The sequence below is a fragment of the Quercus suber genome, unplaced genomic scaffold (assembly GCF_002906115.3).
Source record: "Quercus suber isolate HL8 unplaced genomic scaffold, Cork oak 2.0 scaffold_545, whole genome shotgun sequence".
Classification (NCBI taxonomy): domain Eukaryota; kingdom Viridiplantae; phylum Streptophyta; class Magnoliopsida; order Fagales; family Fagaceae; genus Quercus; species Quercus suber.
Window position 1 is genome coordinate 129616 of NW_027069993.1, and position 20630 is coordinate 150245.

Consider the following 20630-nt stretch of genomic DNA (forward strand, 5'->3'; position numbering starts at 1 on the left):
AAATAAAATAAAATTGAAGCTACAGTAACCGTGTAAAAATGCATGATTACTGTAGCAATTTCGAAAATGAATAGTGATATAAAAGGACTAATGTGGGTAGATTTTGAGCAAAAATTTGTAAAATGATGCACTTTTTCTATTATAGAGGTATTGATGCAATTGCTTTAATATGTGAGCTGTAAAGTTGAAAAATGTGTGAGAGTAGGAAAAGTATGTTGGGAGACTTGAAATATGGTATTTAATTGTTGGGTTCGGTTAAAGTATGCCCTTAGGGCACACATTAATCATCTATTTTTGGAAACATTTTATGGGGAATTGAAAAAACTATAAAAAAAATTTGGTAACTTTTTTATTTTTCCATAAAAATTTTCTAAAATGGTTTACTAATGTATGCCCTAAGGGTACATGTTAGTAAAACCCTTAATTTGTTTACTTTTTTTTCATTGGTTTTGTAACCCACGGGCACTACTAGTAGAGTAGCAAAGTACTAGAGACACTAGACAATAGGTTTTACTTTTTCTACTACTATTTAAGGGGCTTTCTCTGTTTGGAACCCTTATTTTTTTTGGTTCACCTACACTTTAATATTTAAGTAGAGACAAAAAAAAAAAAAAAATGATAATTGGATAAAAATACAACTCTAACTCCTACTAAAACATTACCTAAAAAATAGAACCACTCTTCTATTGATTTTCAAATTGTTTTATCCACTTATAAATTATATTCTCAAAATAAAAATTGTATATATAAAATAAAAGCATAGGTTTTTTTTTAATTATTAAAAAAAAAAAAAAAAAAAAAAAACCTCATTGCACGCACGAAGCGCATGTGATGAGATTAGTATTTGTATAATGCTTAGAGTTGTATTTTTATCCAATTATCAATTTTTTTTTTTTTTTTGTCTCTACTTAAATATTAAAGTGTAGGTGAACCAAAAAAAATAAGGGTTCCAAACAGAGAAAGCCCCTTAAATAGTAGTAGAAAAAGTAAAACCTATTGTCTAGTGTCTCTAGTACTTTGCTACTCTACTAGTAGTGCCCGTGGGTTACAAAACCAATGAAAAAAAAGTAAACAAATTAAGGGTTTTACTAACATGTACCCTTAGGGCATACATTAGTAAACCATTTTAGAAAATTTTTATGGAAAAATAAAAAAGTTACCAAATTTTTTTTATAGTTTTTTCAATTCCCCATAAAATGTTTCCAAAAATAGATGATTAATGTGTGCCCTAAGGGCATACTTTAACCGAACCCAACAATTAAATACCATATTTCAAGTCTCCCAACATACTTTTCCTACTCTCACACATTTTTCAACTTTACAGCTCACATATTAAAGCAATTGCATCAATACCTCTATAATAGAAAAAGTGCATCATTTTACAAATTTTTGCTCAAAATCTACCCACATTAGTCCTTTTATATCACTATTCATTTTCGAAATTGCTACAGTAATCATGCATTTTTACACGGTTACTGTAGCTTCAATTTTATTTTATTTTATTTTATTTCTATCTTATCTCTCATCTGATTATCTCTCCTCTCTCGTCCAATCTCTCTCTTCCTCAACCCTCTTTTTTCTCTTATCTTCTCTTAAGTCCAACAACAAAACATCAAATTCTTCAAACTTAATTTAAATCTAGATCCCAAATTCATCAAAACCTCTCCTAAAAAAAAAAATCACCAAACCCATATAAATAATCAAACCCAAATTGCAAAAGAAGAAGAAGAAGAAGAAAATACATAAATAGTAGAAGAACAAGAAGGTGCCAAAGAAGAAGAAGCAGTAGCAGTAGTCTAGTGGAGAGCCCTAAAATCACCGTCCACTGTAGTGGAAAATTTTGCCCAAAATCACCGCCCAAATTGCAAACCCAAAATCACTACCCATAATCAAACTTAAATAGAATGAGAAGAAGAAGAAATATAGAAGAAAAAAGAAGGAAAAGGAAAAGAAGAAAGAAGAAAGAAGAAGAAGGAGAAAAAGAAAGAGAGATAGAGAGTGTTCAAAGATATTATTGGAGTGTGTGCTAAGGTGGTGGGGCCGTGGATGGATAGGTGTGAAATAATTAAAAAAAAAAAGTGAGAATATATTATTTAAATAAAAGACAGTGTATTATAGATAATCTGATGTGGATGTTTTTGTAAACTGGTTGTGTAAAATTGAAAAAATAGGTTTTTATGCTAAAATAGAAGGAAAATTTTACACACATTGATGCTAATGCTCTTATAGTATTTCTTTACCTCCACATGCTTTTATCTCCACTCTTTCCCTCTTATAGTTTCAAATTTTCAGATTCTTCTTCTCCTTATCTCAATTAGAACTTTCAAACTCTCAACCTTGTTTCGCAACATCAAAGAATCTCTATCTTAGTGATGGTGGGAATGTGGCTCTCTAATTTTTCTCTCTCTCATGATTTTTTTTTTTTTTCAATTCAAGATATTTACCGGTTGAAATCAGTTTTTTGACCAAAAGAAGTAACTTTTGGTTTTGGTTTGGGTTTGTGCTCATGTGTACTATTTTGGTTTGTGATGGACCTGTGATATAGAGGGAGATGGGGATGAAAGGAAAGGGAGAGTTGATGAGGTTTTTTGGGGGAGGGAGAAGGAGATCGGTAAGAGTTTTTTATTTTTTAAAAAAAATAAATTAAAAAAAAAAAAAAATGTAACCCCTCTAGTTTTAGTTTTTAGAAGAAGTATTGGGTGGAGAAAAAGTGTGTGTTTTTTTTTTTTTTAAATAGTATTAACATGGAAAATTGTGAGAGCTCCAAACCTGTGGCAAGCTTTACGAAGTAAAAAAAGAGTCAAAGACTTCAGTTTTATAGTTTCCATTTTATAGTATATGGAGTAATTATATATATATATATATAGACTAATCTTGGCAAAAAAATAAAAAATAAAAACTTCTCTTTATATAATAGAACTCACACAGGTTTGATAAAGTTACACACGCGTGTCAATCTTGGGATTAAGTGCTGTCACGTGTAGATTGTAGAACGACATCGTTAGATGGCTTTTCTTTGAAAGGAGGACTTGCTGCTGCAATCTCTATTAACGACATTACTCTCTCAAGGACGACAGTTCCACTTCCATGAGTCTCTATTCTGAACTTGTTACAGTGCTCTATCTCTCTCTCTCTCTCTCTCTCTCTCTCTCTCTCTCTTTTTTCTTTTTTTCTTTTTTTGAAAAGATTTTCTATTGCATTTTTAAACATAATTTGGGTTTAAGTTACACCTAGTGTAACTCTAAACGATATTACACCACTTAATATTAAATGCGAATTTTGACAAATCTACCGTTGGATTATATTATATTTATATATCCTCAATGCTTATAAAATTTAATGATGATTAAAGATCAATAGTTATGTTATCATTCAATTATTTAAATTCAAGTTTTTGTAGTTTAAAATAATTCATAATAGATGAGTTTATAGATCACATGGTAAATTGTTAGGTTACACGTGTGAGTGAAGTCCCACATTGAATAAAGATGAGAAGAATGAGTGGTTAATATAATATAATTGAGCACATACTTGAAGGGTTTAGGCCTTTTGGGTTAAAGTGTGTCTCTATATGTTATATTAATTACTCAAAGGAGGCTTCCCAAGGTGTTTATCTCCCTAATAAGTGGTATCAGAGCCCATGGTGGTGTGCGGCGAAGGTGGTGAGGTGTTCATGGTCCCTACCTAGCGGGGACAGAGAAAGCCTAGATGGCCCACACACAAAAATCTTGGAGAAGAAAAAAGAAAAAAGCCCAACAAATGAATATTACTAATGGTGCTAAATAATGGTGTGGTGCGAGATTCTCATGGACATGAACGTGTGGGGTTCCCATGGATGTGCGTGCGGGGTTGACATGTGATTCCTATGGATGGCGTACGAGACACCTATGGATGACACGCTGATGAAGTGAAAAGCCCATTAGGCAAAGGGGAGCGAGTAGGACTTATTCATGGCCCACAAAAAAGTCTTAAAGCCCACAGAGTGGTAGAGACTCACACGTGAGGGAGAGATTGTTGGGTTACACGTGTGAGTGAAGTCTCACATTGAATAAAGATGAGAAGAATGAGTGGTTAATATAATATAATTGAGCACATACTCATTGGGGCTTAGGCATTTTGGGTTAAAGTGTGTCTTTATATGCTATATTAATTACTCAATGAAGCTCCCAAATGTGTTTATCTTCTCAATATAAATAACATCTGATTGGCATAAAAATTGATATGCATGTTAAGTATATATAGAACATGTGATTTAATAGTAAAATTCTTAAAATATGAATTTAATAACAAATAGAAAAGTTTTGGAGCATGCACAATGTGCGTGAAAATGTTGTGAAAATAACATTTCTCTCCGCAAAGTCTTTTAACAGACTAATTAATCAATCAGTACAGGGAAGAATCTGTTTTGGTGGATATCTACCATTCTACTGACATCGTCAAACATTTTGTTGAAGGACAGCTATGATGACTAACATATTGCCTGGCCTTTTCTACGTTTTTTTTCTTTCTTTCATCTCTATTTTTATCCTTCTCTAAATAGATAAGATTATGTAGTGCTCCTCTATAAAAACCACCAGATTTCACACACACACACACACACAAACGCATAATCAATTATGGCATCTCAAGGCTATCCAGCCATAGGCCTCTTAGTTCTTCTTGGCTTATTGACTAATGGCATTGCTGTTTCACAAAGTCATGACACTGCTTCACTCAACCGAACCAGTTTTCCTAAAGGTTTTATTTTTGGGACAGCAACAGCGGCTTATCAGGTAACTAAGTCTCAATTTCTTCTATGTTAACTTGTATCATAGTTTTTACAGCAAATGTCCAGAGATATCAAGCATAAGATCAATAATAATATTTTGTGCACGTGTGTTCCTTCAAATTTCCAGTATGAAGGTGCAGCATTTGAAGATGGTAAAGGACCAAGTATATGGGACACTTACACTCATGAACGTCCAGGTCTCTTTCTCTCCCTCTCTCTCCAACAATGTATAGAATGTCATGTTATTTAAAATTTGAATAACATTTAACATGATAGTCTATAATCTATACACATTTAGATTTATGAATCATTATTATTAAATTTAAAGGAATACAAAATTAGGCAATTTTGTCATATAAAATAATGATAAGTAATAAACTTATGTAAATGGTAGACCCAGATAAGAACTAATAACAACTTGCATCCTTAGCTTTATTATGAAATTGTAAATTAAAGATTAGAGACACAATTCCCTAAATAGTAGGGATTTACAAGTACAACAAAAGTAGTGCTAGGAATACTGCAACTTTTACTGCATAAAACTTACAAACCTATGTGTCACAAATTACCAAAACATTTTTCAAACATTTATTTATTAGGTGGTTGAAGTCCACTAATCACATATATTATCACATTCATTTATAAATTTTGTGTAGTAATAAAATCTCTATCATTTTCCTACATCAAATCAGCTAAATTTGTAGGGATTTACAATTATAACAAATCAACTAAACTGAAGGGATGTATTGCTGTTTCAAATTAAATTATTGAATTATAACGATGGTTTGGAGAGATATTTGAATTTTTTTTGTATTTGAATTTGTTGGCCTATTTTCAGTTGTATTTTAATTTGAATTGCACTCATTTATCGCAGTATTTGAATTTGTCTTAGACTCATTAATCATCTTATTGTCAAAATTGATCCATTTGGACCAATTCAAATGAAAATCGTTTTTCTTACCTCAAGAACACCCCCCCCCCCAAAAAAAACACTGTGCATGTTGATATAAGGCAGAAAAATTGAGATAATTATAAGGATTTCAGAAGTTTAACAAGATATAAATCAAAGCATGTGGTATTATTAGGACCAATTAAGCAAACTAGCTGCTCAATTCTCTGTACAAGCAGTAGCATTATAAAATTCTTGTTACTTCTTCCTGTTTTACTCTGCCCTTGACAATTTTTTGCCAAACCAGCTCTTGGAGGCTAGAAAATACGCTCTTGCTTGATAGAGTTTTTGTATATTGTGAAAACCTGTAGGCCAAATTAGTATTGTAAAGGTCCGTCGGGAGGACTATTGTATTTGAAAAAAAAAAAAAAAAAAAAATTTTCAAACTCCGCATAGATTTTGTTAAAACCAAAAAAAGGGTGTAGAATCTGTAGATAATGTTAGGACATTAATATTTAAGTAAACACTAATATTTATACTTTTGATATTTATTTAACTTCTTAATATTGTAGTAAAATATATATAACTATTGAGCAAAACTTAGGTACAGTATTTAAGTGTTGTTCCTTATGTTCTTCTCTAAAGATTCTGTCATGTGGTTTTTCTTAATGAATGAAAGTATATTTTTTAAGTTAAGTAGCCACATGACAAAATTTTAAAAAACGAACTTAAGGAATAGTATATAAGATATTGTACATAAGTTTTGTCCAGAACTTATTATTAATTTTTTTTAACAATATTTAATTATACATTTTTAATATTATTTTGATATTTATTTAACATACTAATAATGTAGCAAAATCTAGTAAATTAATCCACAAAAAGTTTGGTAAATTTACCATTCCACAGTAAGAAACTGAGTCCCTTTTATATATATATATATATATATATAGAGAGAGAGAGAGAGAGAGAGAGAGAGAGAGAGAGAGAGAGAGAGCTTTTTTCATCAACAACAGTGTCCAATTTCATGCGATACTAGTTACTCTATTTAAAAATTCCACATTTACAACTCATACGCTAGACTTGGGCCTCTTGGCTTACTAATGTATCCAAAAAAACAAAAGAAAAAAGTATTCCATTACTAAATTATATTATAAGTTCCCATAAAAAATTAGTCTATTCATTGACTAACGTATGCTAATATAGACAAATTGAAACATCGGTTACTACACAAACCACCATAAACAGTTTTTTTATTTGATAATTTCATAGTTGGGAACTTGGGGTAGAGAGAATTTAAATTTTGAATATTTCATTTGGAAATATTAGCAAATATCAACTAACTGAACTACAAGATTCTTGACTAAATACATGACACTATGATCCTTGCAATTGAAAATGAATATTTTATGTTTCAATTTAAATATTACACATTTGAAGGAGGCTAGCATCCAAACATAATGGCTTGTCAATAATTACAACACTCAATGCCTTATTTTCCTAGTTTTCAATGGAAAGAAGGTTAATTTAATTACTAATTATGACATGTTCATAGTTTGGCCTTATTTTCATTTTTTTCGATGAAAAACCTTGTGGGAAGATATTTTGCTATTTTTTCTAGTGTTTGGTAGTATAAAAAAAATGAGTAAAAAAAAAAAACTATTTTTAGTTAACATAAAATGTATGGCTTATTTTTAGAGATTATTTTTTACTAAATTTTTTTGGAAAACAATTCTATCTCATAATAAGCTAAATAAAGAAAGTTAGGAAATTGTTTTTCAACTCATTTAAAGTTGCTATCAAACCTAGAAAAATGAGATAGTTTTAATTAAATGCTTTTTGGAAAATGATTTATTTTTTGGAAAACATAGCTTAAACAGAGCATTAGTATGTCATTTAATGTAGACTTCTCCCCAATTGATATTTAAAAAGAACACAAAAAAAAAAAAAAAAAAAAAAATCACAACAACAACAATGTAAATAGTAAACTTTCATTGGTATTTATTTTTCTTCAGTTTTCCCCCTGTTCCTTCCTTTCTTCCATAACTGAACTCCAAACTAGAAATAAGTCGTATATATGTTATGGTTGGGCGTTTTAAGTACCAGTTCAATTTTTATTATGCCTCCAATTACAAGTTCTTAAATGGTAAAAGGAAAAAAAAAATCCCTTCAATGAAATTGCAGAAAGGATAAAGAATAGAAGCAATGGAGACGTAGCTGTCGATCAATATCATCGCTACAAGGTAGATATGTTGATTCCTGTTCATAAGAAAAGTTGGAAAGAAAACCACTCATATTAATTAGCTCAAAATTACCAAGAATCTTGTAGCATAGTTTTGTTTTCTTTATAGGAAAAAACATTTAATAGGAGTTTTGCAGAAACTAGTACTTTAAAACTTTTTTAGGACTAGGGAGGTAATATCTCCTTGTCATCGTCTCTCCACAAGTTTATATATTTATATTTAGGGTTAATTACATTCTCCTCTCTTGAGTTTTGGAAAAATGACACTACACTCCAAAGTTAAAGGATAAAAACACTTTCCCTCATTAACATCTGATTGACTAAAATTTATTAAATAAATAATAAAAACATTGTATACTAACCTGCCTTTTGCTTAAGAGAAGATTTCCAAAATTATCTTATTTCATAATTAAAATTTATTATTTTAAATTTTTAATTAAAAAGTTTTTAAAATATAAATTGAGAATTTAAATTTTTCCCCCTTTTTCAACATTAATGTTTTAGTACTAGATAAATTTTACATTTTATTCTTATAAACTTATTAATTTTTTTTTAACTAACCAAGGTTAAACTTTTGTAATGATATTTTAAAAAAAAAATTGAATATTTCATTACTAATATAAACAAAAGGGGTGAGTATTAATTTTTTCGAATCTCAAGAGAGGGAAGTGTTTTTTCCCTTCAAGTTTGGGATGAAATGTTACTCACGCAAACCTCAAGGGAGAGGAGTGTATGTGTACACACACATGTTAGCTCCTAATTAGCTGTTATTTTGACTTCTTCTTTTTTCACATTTTTAGTGTTCAATTATGTTTTCCACATGATTTGTTCTAATTATCGAGTATATCTAATTATTTACAAGCCAATCAAAATATAAGAAATCCTCAGTTCAAATTTTTCCAATAATATTCTTTGTGGTTATACATCGTAGGGAGATGTTCGACTTATGAAAAAGATTGGCCTAGATGGATACAGATTCTCAATCTCATGGTCTCGAGTATTGCCAAGTAAGATTATGCTTTTCATAATCCCTTAAAAGGTTAGACCCATCCAATGACAAGGACATAAAAAATGGGTACATCAAGTACTCATCTTAGGTGAAATAGAATGGCTATTTTTTTGTGACCGAATTATGTTCCTATTAATCTCATTTTTGGAATTAATTTCAGAAGGAAAACTGTCTGGAGGCGTGAATAGGGCAGGAATCAAATACTACAACAATCTAATCAACAAGCTCCTAGCCAATGGTCAAGAATAATTCTTAAATTCCATCCCTTGTCATGAACTTATCATGCACTATTAATTCACTGTTGTTTGCTACAATTGAATGCAGGCATACAACCCTTTGTGACCCTCTACCACTGGGATCTTCCCCAGGCATTGCAAGATGAGTATGGTGGTTTTTTGAGTCCTCATTTTGTGTAAGTGGTTAATTTACATCATGATTGACCATTTTATTCATCTAAATTCTAATTAGTATACTTTCACAAATTTCATTGTGATTATGATGTTTAAAATTTAAACTGATGACTCATTTTGAAGATAAGGAATCAAAGAGGGGACATTTTGATTATTATTATTTTTAATTAATGACTTATCTGTGAAGTTGCTAACTCGTTGCCTTACAGAATTATTTGGTTTGATATCATTTGTTAAGAATTTATCAATGATTTTTTTTTTTTTTTAATGTAAGATGATGATGTAATACATTAACGTAATATTAACCTACAATTTCAATAAGACGTTTCACTGCCTCTTGTCTTTAATTAGTCCAATAATGAGTTATTTGACTTCTTTTTGTTCCCAATATAAGTATATAACCCTTCTGTCGAATTTGCTCCACTAAAATGACATCTTTTTGGAAAATGAAGATTAGAAAAAATTAGATTGAATGACTAAATTGAGAGTATATTAAAGATGAACGATTGAAAATTGAAATGAGAAACATGAAATTTACAAGATTGAATTGAAAATTAGTAAAAGTTAGAAAGTGTTCGGTTAATTTCTAAGTTAGTCACTATATATATCAATCACTTAGTATTATTATTATTATCCCTTCACAAATGTATTAGACCAACAAAGAAAAATTTTAATCTATATAAAAGCTTTTTGCTGTCATGACCTTTATGGATCAACTGGTTGACACTTCCTAGTATTTTCATTAAAGATTGGAGACATTTAAGTTCAAATCTCCCTTTCCGCAGCTATTGAGTTTATTAAAAAAAAAAAAAAAAAGAGCTTTTTGCTATTTGGATAGATAGGCCTTCTAGATCTATAACTGAATCTTGCTATAAATAACGTGCTAACGTACAAAAGAAAAATTAATTACTGTAATGTCCATTATTAAAAGTTGGGAAAGTTTTGCATGTATATGTTTAGGGATGATTTTCGGGATTATGCTGAGCTTTGCTTTAAAGAATTTGGTGATCGTGTCAAGCATTGGATCACACTAAATGAACCATTGAGCCAAGCCTCTGGTGGTTATGCTGATGGGCTTTTACCACCGGCTCGGTGTTCTAGTTGGCAAAAGTTAAATTGCACCGCTGGAGATTCTGGGACAGAGCCGTATTTGGCGGCACATCATGAGATTCTTGCTCATGCATCCGCTGTTGAAGTTTATAGACAAAAGTATCAGGTTCGATGCACCAAATTGTTTTATGCTTATTTTGCTACCCTTTTTTTGCTTGAAAATTGCACTCAATTCAATAGATATAGTCGCCTTGCACTTGATACAAGACAATATTCGGTACTTCATTTAAAATTTGCAGTGAAGATAAACTTAGATAAATTTGCAAGTTAAACTTGTTTTTTGCTATGTGCAGAAAGTACAAAAAGGCATTATGGGTATATCCCTAAATTCAAACTGGTATGTACCATTCTCTAACTCAACGCATGACCGTGAAGCTGCGCAAAGATCCCTTGATTTCAAGTTAGGATGGTAAGCATACTAAAACTACATGACTCTTTCTTTTGGACATCTATTGCACAATTTGCTAGTTATTTACAAAGAATAGAAAGACCCTTTGCTAATTTAATATAATAGGAACAATAAAAGACTTAAATTTTCGTTGTTTGTGAAAGGTTTATGGATCCCCTAAGCACTGGTGACTATCCACATAGTATGCGAGCTCTTGTTGGCGACCGGTTACCCAAATTCACGAAAGAACAATCCGAGCTAGTAAAAGGGTCATTGGATTTTCTAGGGCTAAACTACTATAGTTCTAAATATGCTTCCAATTCACATCGCCGCCATCCTGGAAACGCAAGCAGTTATTTGACAGATTCTCATGCTGATACTTCTCGTATGAACTCAAACATTTGGAGCTGTGATTTTGATATTCTTATTTAACTCATTAGTACTAACAAGACCATGCTTTTTTCTTTTGTTGTGGCAGCTTTTCGCAATGGGGTCCCCATTGGTCCAAGGGTATGTACCAAATTAAACATACATAAGATTGATATAGATCTTAATTGTTTCATTAAGAGAGAGAAGGAACTTGGTAATGATATAGGATTACCAAGAAGAAAAAAATGATATAGCATCATTTCGTTAGAGGGTGTAAAAAGAGAGTTTTATACAGAATCTTTATTGAATTTAAACTCTCTCATTGTAATGACATTTCAGGCTGCTTCAGATTGGATCTATGTCTATCCAAGAGGACTTCGAGACATTCTATTATACATAAAGAAAAAGTACCATAACCCGCTAATTTTTATTACCGAGAATGGTAATTTTCTTTTGAACTTTTCACTTATGGTCGCATAATGTTCTGATGCTAGCCATAGAGATATACAATTTGAAAGGAAGGGTAGTTTGATTTACATTTGAATCTAAAAATCTGTCTCCATATTATAGGAACTAATGAGTTCAATAATGCTTCATTGCCGCTTAAGGAAGCCCTAGATGACAGCTATAGAATTGATTATCACTATCAACATTTTCAGTATCTACTTAGGTCTATCAAGTAAGTAGAGAAGACCTCCTCTCTTTCAGATTTGATATTAATATGACTTTATTACTACTAATATCAATATGCCATATTAACAACCATGAAAATTGTTGTGCTTAAAAGTCTAATTGATCCATTTTTCAATGTAGGGATGGTGTTAACGTACAGGGATATTTTGCATGGTCATTTTTGGACAACTTTGAATGGGGTGCAGCTTTCACCGTTCGGTTTGGCATTGTCTATGTAGACTACGAACATGATTTGAAAAGATATCCGAAGTTGTCTGCACGTTGGTTTAAAAAATTCCTCAAGAAATAAGATGACAAATTTATGACTATGCTCATGTTGAACTATATGGTAGCAACATGCAATCTCAAAAGATAGACTTGAAGATCATTTCTTCTCTATTCTAAATACTGTATGCAATTAATATGTATTCAATAAATTAAATAAAATAAAATTAACGCCACTATTACAAACCCGAATGCTTCCTTTATATATATTTATATATATATACATATATTATGTTTGATTTCTCCCTTGGGCGAATCCATGTACTTACGGAATGCAGTCTAATTTGAGGCCCAAAAGCATAATTTAGAATCTTTGTGAATCATTCATCTGGCTGCCTCAATAAAAATAGGCCGCCCAGCCGTAATTGTTGTCTAACTACAAAGAAGACCTAGTACCTCGCCAGTACTTGGTTATGGTTTGAATCACATGGGTCATATTTGTTGGGAGGTGCACGGCATCTTGAAGTCTAGTCCACGTAGGACTTGTATATGAGCATTGAAACCTATTTCAATTAGAAATAGGTGTATGTGTTGCACAAGAAGTCCAAGACTTCTATTCTAATTGAATTAAGAGTGTCAGGCGGCAAAGCTTTTGTATAAAGTTGGAGAAAATGGGCAAATGCCCTTTTCACGCAAATTATGTAGCATTTTGCCATATTTTCCAAACTAATTAAGGAAATACATCTCTTATAAAACTCAATTTGAGATAAATCAAGTTAGGCCCTATAGTGGTGTTTTTAAGGAGTCTATAATGACGTTTTAAGGACCTATAGTAGCGTTTTATAACTCGACCTCCATGAAGTTGAGTTATCGGTAAAAAAAAAATAAATAAATTGCCTATAACTCGACTTCATGGAGGTTGAGTTACAAAACGTTACTATAGGTTCTTAAAACATCACTATAGGCTCCTTAAAACGCCGCTATAGGGTTCTAGATTTTTTTTTTAAAAAAACTCGATTTATCTCAAATCGAGTCATAAAAAATGGGCATTTCCCTAATTAGTTTGGGAAATGAGGCAAAACGCTGCAATTTTTGCTCAAAAAGGGCATTTGCCAATTTTTTTCGTATAAAGTTTGTGCATGGGTTTCATGAATAGTGAGAGAGATTCAGAGAGAGATTGAAGTGTGAAACACAAATTTGAAGCCAAATGAAGGAAAAAGAATAGTGCTTTGTACGACACTGAGAGAAAAAAGAAAATATGATTTTTCTTTTACTCAAGACACACAAGATAAATTGGAGTTTTCTCTAGGATGTTCATTTGGGTGCTACAACCACAGATAGTTGAAGTATTCATAGTGAAAGATCTTACTACCGACTTTTGTGGTAAGGTTGTATTTGTTCCTAGAGATATTATTGTAATTTCCCAATTTATTGTGAACTCAAGTTTTGGGTACAACTTGAGTGTTGTAATTTTAATATTATTATAGTGGATTGATCGGATTTGCCCTGTGATGTGTCTCTCTACACTAGAAGGGTTTTCACATAATTTCTTAGTGTTCTTGTTGGTTGATTTTTTTTATCGCTTCTTTAGATATCTATTTTCTCTGTTGCTTGGGTTGTCTTTAATTTAATTCCACATAAACGAAAATTTATCCCATCAATATTTTGCAGATAGCACTCGATCCCAAATAGAATCCTTTGTTGGTGAATACATCAATTGAGCTTAGTTGACATTACAATGTTTGTAGGTTGAAAAGCTTTAGGCCCAATCCCTCTCATATTTATAAGTGATAGTTTTGAATCCCTATTAAAATAATATAAATATTTTTCTACCAAAGTATTGCTAATACAATATATTAAATTTTCTAAATTAAGCTATTTATATTTTAAATTCTGTAAGTTGTTTTTTTCTTTCAAGAAAACATAATGCAATTTATATTTAATTATTATATAAAGCGAGGGTATTTTGTAGATAATATAAAGTTTTGGTTGAAATTTGTTTCTGATAATCTTTACAAAAGATTCGTTAATTCTTTAAATTGTACTGAAGTAAACCAAAATATTACGCTAAAATAACTCAATAGGAGTGTATGTAGTAATAATAAATGGCAATGCTACACTCAGGGATGGAACCAGGATTCAAGCTTAGGGGGGTCAAAGTTCTTTGTTCAAAGATTTTAAAAAATTGGAATATCAATACTAGAGGTTGACAACATTGCATTATTATCATTAATTTATTAATTATTATTTGTATTTTTTTTTCCATTGAAAAAAATCAATAATAAGATTTTATAATCAAGAGTTTTGTAAGTCAATAGGCACATCTTAATATTTTCAAGATCTAATTGATGTGTGGATGGTGTGGCATAAGAGTTGTCTCTATGGCTATAAGGGTGGAGTCATTTGAGAGGGGAATAGAGCTATCAAATGAGAGGGAGAAATTGGGTAAAAGATTATTGGGTTTTCGTGAATTTTTTGGCTAGGATTTGTAATTGATTTGTTGTTATGGTTTTTGCTTATACCCAAGGGAGTCAATACAGTACCGGAAGCTGTACCGGTTTGGCCAGCGATACGATATATTTCGGATACCGGCCAATATCGGTGTACTGTTTCAAGTTTACCGCTATTTTTTATATTTATAAATAAATAAATATATATGTATATGTATGTATGTATGTGTGTGTGTGTGTATATATATATTATAATAAATATAAAAGTTTATCATAAAACATTTCTTCAATTCAGAACTAATTATTCATGGTTTTAAACTTTAGTATCAATTAAAAAAAAAAAAAAAACAATATAAAAATAGAAAGGTTAAAAGTTACCATTGCATACTAAGAAAACAAATAATACTAATAAGTTAGTGCAAATAAGTTACCATTCTGTCCTAACAAAAATTCAAAAATTAAAAACTTAAAAAAATAAAAATAAAATAAAAAACCTTTTTTTGTACCGGCTGGTAAGCCCGATACTGGCCGGTATTGCCCGAAATTGGCCAGTAGGCCGGTACGGTCGGTATTTTTTCTAGTACAAACAGATGGGTATTCTGTACCGGATTACTGGCCGGTACGGTATATTCGGCCGTACCGGCCGTACGGTACGAAATTCACTTCCTTATTTGTCCAAAGATTTTTCTTATTATCCGGATATGTCATTTTTTTTAAAATAAATTTTTCTTGTTTCTATTTGTTGGAATTCTTGGGTCAATTTATAAATTTTTTGGAGAGGGGGGCCAACTATATAAATTTCAAAGCCGAATTAAAATTCTTTTTGTTATCTTACTAGTATATTTTTTTTCAAAGGTTGGGAAGGGGGGGGGGGGGCATGGCCCCTCAGCCCTTGAGTAGTTCGTCATTGGCTATACTTTTGCTATTAGATATTATATAGATATAGATTATTATTATTATTATTATTATTATATATGTCGTTGACATGGGTATAAAAAAATTCGTAAAGGACTTGACTGGTCTACTTTGCATTTGGTTTCATGTATAAGAGACATTTATTGAAAGTTATTAGAATCTAAAACAGCTAAATTTCACCCTAAGCAAGCATTTGTACTATTGAAAGCATCGTTCTCTTTTCTCTAATTAGATGTTGGCTAGAAAAAATATTTGAACTATTGGAAAGCATTATTCTCTTTTCTCTCATTAGATGTTGGCTAACAAAAACAGTTGTGGCACTTCACAAATTGTTAGTTTTTTGGAACATTTCTTTGAAATTCTTATAACAAATTCCATTTTTCTTGAAAATGACATTTTCAGGAGGCTTCAGATTGGCTGTCTTTCATTTTCTTTTTTTTCTTTTTTTCTTTTTTTCTTTTTTTATTTTTATTTTTATTTTTTTTTTTTTTTTTGCTGAAAAAAAAGAGGAATATGAGACCTTCTATTATACACAAAGAAAAAGTACCATAACCCACTAATTTATATTAGTGAGAATGTACTTTCTTTTGAACAATCCAATAATGGTCACAAAAAGTTATGATACTAACTGTTGGGTTGAAAGTGTTGACCCCAATTAATTTTAATTAATTATCTATGTTGATTAAATTAGTTAAACTATGCAATTATATTGTATTAGGCACAATCATATCGCCAAACTCAATTTCATGCAATGGAAAAGTAAATTTCAAGACATAAAGATATGGTCACAATGAGGACAACCCTAAAGCAAAAAACCCCATGAGAGGTTTATGGCAACCATCAACTTCAAGAATCTACTAAGAAAGATTGAGGTTACAAATACAAGGAATATACCCAATCCTGAAGTACCTACCTCTAGTAAAACTTACTGAGTTATCCAACTACAGCTCCAATAACTTTCTTGGACTGGTGTATTAGTGAACTTCTTTGCTATGCACAAATGTGTCAAATTATGAATCTAATCATGAGTTCTCATGTGTCTTAAAATTGACAATTTAAGATCCAGTTGAAGACCCAAAGATTGCAAAACAGCTCAAGAAAAATGGAGTTTCTATATGATCGACTCTAGCCTCAATTCCTCAACCGATTGAGCCTCAGAAGTGAAGTTTAAGTTTCCTCGACTCCCTAAGTTGCAGAAATTTTTTAGATTGAAACAATAGATAATCATACAAAATTTGAGTGATTTGTAGCAATTGGATTCAACATAATCATGCAAATTTTGGATCATTTATGGATTCTAATACTCGTTATGTGTTTGTCCTAATCTAAAGTTTTCTGTGATATAGTAAAAATCATCATGACTTGCTTCTCTTATAATTGTTTAGCGGATTAAAAATCTTAAAATGATTATAATTTAAAATTCTTCATCTCCGCCAAAACAAGAACCTGGTTGTTTACAATATTGGTTTTCATTATGGCAAGTTGGCAACATTGAGCGTTGAAGTAATCTTTATAGAGATAATTAAGTCTTCTTCTCCTATACCTGGCCACCTTGACCATTACAAACTCTCCTTCAATGATAACTGTCTCCCCCGGTCTTTAATCCTATCACATGGTCCTCTTCTATGCACCATATCAGAGTGACATCGAATTCAGCATTGATGAAATATCCAACCTATTTTTCTTTGTTGAGTGTCCGTCGAGTTTGCCTGCCTCTTACTCTCTGCAAGGACAACAGTTCCACTTCCATATGAGTCTCTCTATATTGAACTCTGCTTCCATTTTTTTTTTTAATGTCTACAAATTTGGATTATTTTAACTACTGAATTAGCTAGGATTTCAGTTTAAATTTGCTGTTAAATGTTTTTTGAATTTATACAAGTGATTGAGATCCAGAGGCGATTCCAGAAATAGTGATGTCGCGGAAGCCTGAAAAGAAAGCACACACGATGCTCTCTTGATGAAACAGAAACTAAACTGTTAGTTTCTGGTAGTAAACCTCGAATCCACGAGGGGTTTCCCTGAATCCACAAGGAGATAAAACTGGAATCCACCAGAAGAAAATTTGACAAAAGTCTGTGTTTATTGATAATAGTCTAATTTGCCTCTGACGGCTACAAAACATATAAATACTAAGAAAAAAACGTTTAAAACCCTAATTCGCGCTAATTAAGCGATTAGGGGACAGAATTACCGAATTTTACCAAAAATGGCAAAATTGAGTTAACTGTAGAATCATAAACTACTGACCTTAAGGGTCGTCCCAAAACAGACGGGACCTTATTCTGACTTTTAAACTAAAAGTTATTAAGGAAAAACAAATATTACTATAAATAGTAAAAACACTGTTATCAGAGCCTTAATGAAGGAATTTGCCTAAATTTTGGCGACGTTCATGATACATGAATCTGGATCAGAACGTCGTTTCCCTTCAACCTACCAAATTTCATGCAATTCCGACACTATTACCCTGATGCCCCATACTGGCACCCCCCTTTGATCTTGCGTTGTGACTTCCTGCGCCCCTGCTGTTCAAGAAAGGCATGTGCTGTCTGTTCTACATCAGTCCCCCCCACTTGAAAAGAACTCGACCCCGAGTTCCCACTATCTGGTTCATCAGGAGGATGATAATCATACAAGTCTGCAACATTGAAGGTAGAAGAAATGCTCATGTCTGGAGGAAGAGCAACCACATAAGCATTGTTGTTGATCTTCTTAGTAATCTGAAATGGTCCATACTTCTTGTCCTTCAATTTGTTGTAGGTACCAACAGGAAATCTCTCCTTTCTGAAAAAGATTGAGGTTACAAATACAAGGAATATACCCAATCCTGAAGTACCTACCTCTAGTAAAACTTACTGAGTTATCCAACTACAGCTCCAATAACTTTCTTGGACTGGTGTATTAGTGAACTTCTTTGCTATGCACAAATGTGTCAAATTATGAATCTAATCATGAGTTCTCATGTGTCTTAAAAGTGACAATTTAAGATCCAGTTGAAGACCCAAAGATTGCAAAACAGCTCAAGAAAAATGGAGTTTCTATAGGATCGACTCTAGCCTCAATTCCTCAACCGATTGAGCCTCAGAAGTGAAGTTTAAGTTTCCTCGACTCCCTATAAAGTTGCAGAAATTTTTTAGATTGAAACAATAGATAATCATACAAAATTTGAGTGATTTGTAGCAATTGGATTCAACATAATCATGCAAATTTTGGATCATTTATGGATTCTAATACTCGTTATGTGTTTGTCCTAATCTAAAGTTTTCTCTGATATAGTAAAAATCATCATGACTTGCTTCTCTTATAATTGTTAAGCGGATTAAAAATCTTAAAATGATTATAATTTAAAATTCTTCATCTCCGCCAAAACAAGAACCTGGTTGTTTACAATATTGGTTTTCATTATGGCAAGTTGGCGACATTGAGCGTTGAAGTAATCTTTATAGAGATAATTAAGTCTTCTTCTCCTATACCTGGCCACCTTGACCATTACAAACTCTCCTTCAATGATAACTGTCTCCCCCAGTCTTTAATCCTATCACATGGTCCTCTTCTATGCACCATATCAGAGTGACATCGAATTCAGCATTGATGAAATATCCAACCTATTTTTCTTTGTTGAGTGTCCGTCGAGTTTGCCTGCCTCTTACTCTCTGCAAGGACAATAGTTCCACTTCCATATGAGTCTCTCTATATTGAACTCTGCTTCCATTTTTTTTTTAATGTCTACAAATTGGGATTATTTTAACTATTGAATTAGCTAGGATTTCAGTTTAAATTTGCTGTCAAATGTTTTTTGAATTTATACAAGTGATTGAGATCCAGAGGCGATTCCAGAAATAGGTTGGAAATAGCAATCTTGAAATAGATGAGTAAATAATGAACAAGGCTATGTTTGTCAAAGCTGTGTTTAAATTTGCTGTCAAATGTTTTTTCAAGAGAGAAAAAAGCTATGTTTGTCAAAGATTAACAAAGAAAGAAGATAGTGGTTAAACGAAAGCCGTTTAGTCTTTTTCTTACTTAAATTGTTAGTAGTTTTTGTTGGGTGCAAAGCACCGTGTGGGTCCAACCCACATGCCTTGTCAAGAGCTCATTTGATGAGCATGTCACTCTTGTCTTCCATGACTAGTGAGAATTCTGACTTTTCTTAATGAAAAGTGAAGCACAGCGTGTTGGACACGTTGAAGACTTTTTCTTACTTAAATTGTTAGTAGTTTTTGTTGGGTGCAAAGCACCGTGTGGGTCCAACCCACATGCCTTGTCAAGAGCTCATTTGATGAGCATGTCACTCTTGTCTTCCATGACTAGTGAGAATTCTGACTTTTCTTAATGAAAAGTGAAGCACAGCGTGTTGGACACGTTGAAGAAAAAAAAAAAAAAAAAAAAGCCAAAAAGAAAAGAGAGGCTATTCGGCCTTGTCGGAAGTTGAAACAAAACAGAGAGCCATTTTGGCTACTTTGCGTGAGTTTCAGAGTGAGCAAGAAACACAGAGAAAGAGAGCTCTAGCTTGAGAGGTGCAGTTCGGAGAGATAGAGAGATACATAGTGAGAGTGTGAGAGAGTTAAAAAGAAAAATTAGACATTTTTTTTTGCTCAAATTACACACAAGTAAAATAAATTGGTGGAGTTGTCCAGGAGTTTTTGAGGACTATAATTATGAAAAGTTGGAGTATTCAGGAGAAGATTTTGCTACTAGGCTTGTGGTGAGATTGTATTTATTTTTTTTTTTCATAATATTGTTATTGCTTGATAGTCTTTAATTTTAATTCACACATAGATATTGAGGAGATTTAGGATTTTTTTTCCCAACAGTTTTAGATCTATTCTAATACCCGTGGTTCCAGGCTGTTAAGTTTGTTAGGATTACCTTTTAGAGAAGATAATCACAGTTTCCTCTGTTTTTACTGTATTATATAAATAAATAAATAAATAAAAATCTTTTTACAGAATAATTAATCAATCCAATCAGAGAAATTTTCTCAAGCTAATCAAAGTGAAAATGTATTTTGGAGGGTAGCTATAGTCCTATGTACAATGCCAAACAATCAGTTGAAGGACAGCTATGTTGACTAATATTGCCTTTCCCTTTTTTTTATTATTCTATTTTATTATTATTTTTTATCTCATCTCTATTTTTATCTTTTCTAAATAGATAAGATATGTAATGCTCCTTTATAAATA

The 20630-nt window shown here is 31.8% G+C and overlaps 1 protein-coding gene across 1 annotated transcript; it reads left to right on the forward strand.

Annotated features, from left to right (window-relative positions):
- Positions 1-4502: 4502 nt before the first annotated feature.
- On the forward strand, positions 4503-12328 carry LOC112025375 (beta-glucosidase 12). Its single transcript, XM_024058047.2, has 13 exons — positions 4503-4772; positions 4896-4965; positions 7842-7900; positions 8831-8906; positions 9069-9146; positions 9233-9320; positions 10279-10534; positions 10722-10837; positions 10981-11201; positions 11295-11326; positions 11525-11627; positions 11756-11864; positions 11999-12328. The coding sequence occupies exons 1-13, from the start codon at positions 4617-4619 to the stop codon at positions 12165-12167; spliced, it is 1533 nt and encodes a 510-aa protein (XP_023913815.1). The 5' UTR covers positions 4503-4616; the 3' UTR covers positions 12168-12328.
- The last annotated feature ends 8302 nt before the right edge of the window (positions 12329-20630 follow it).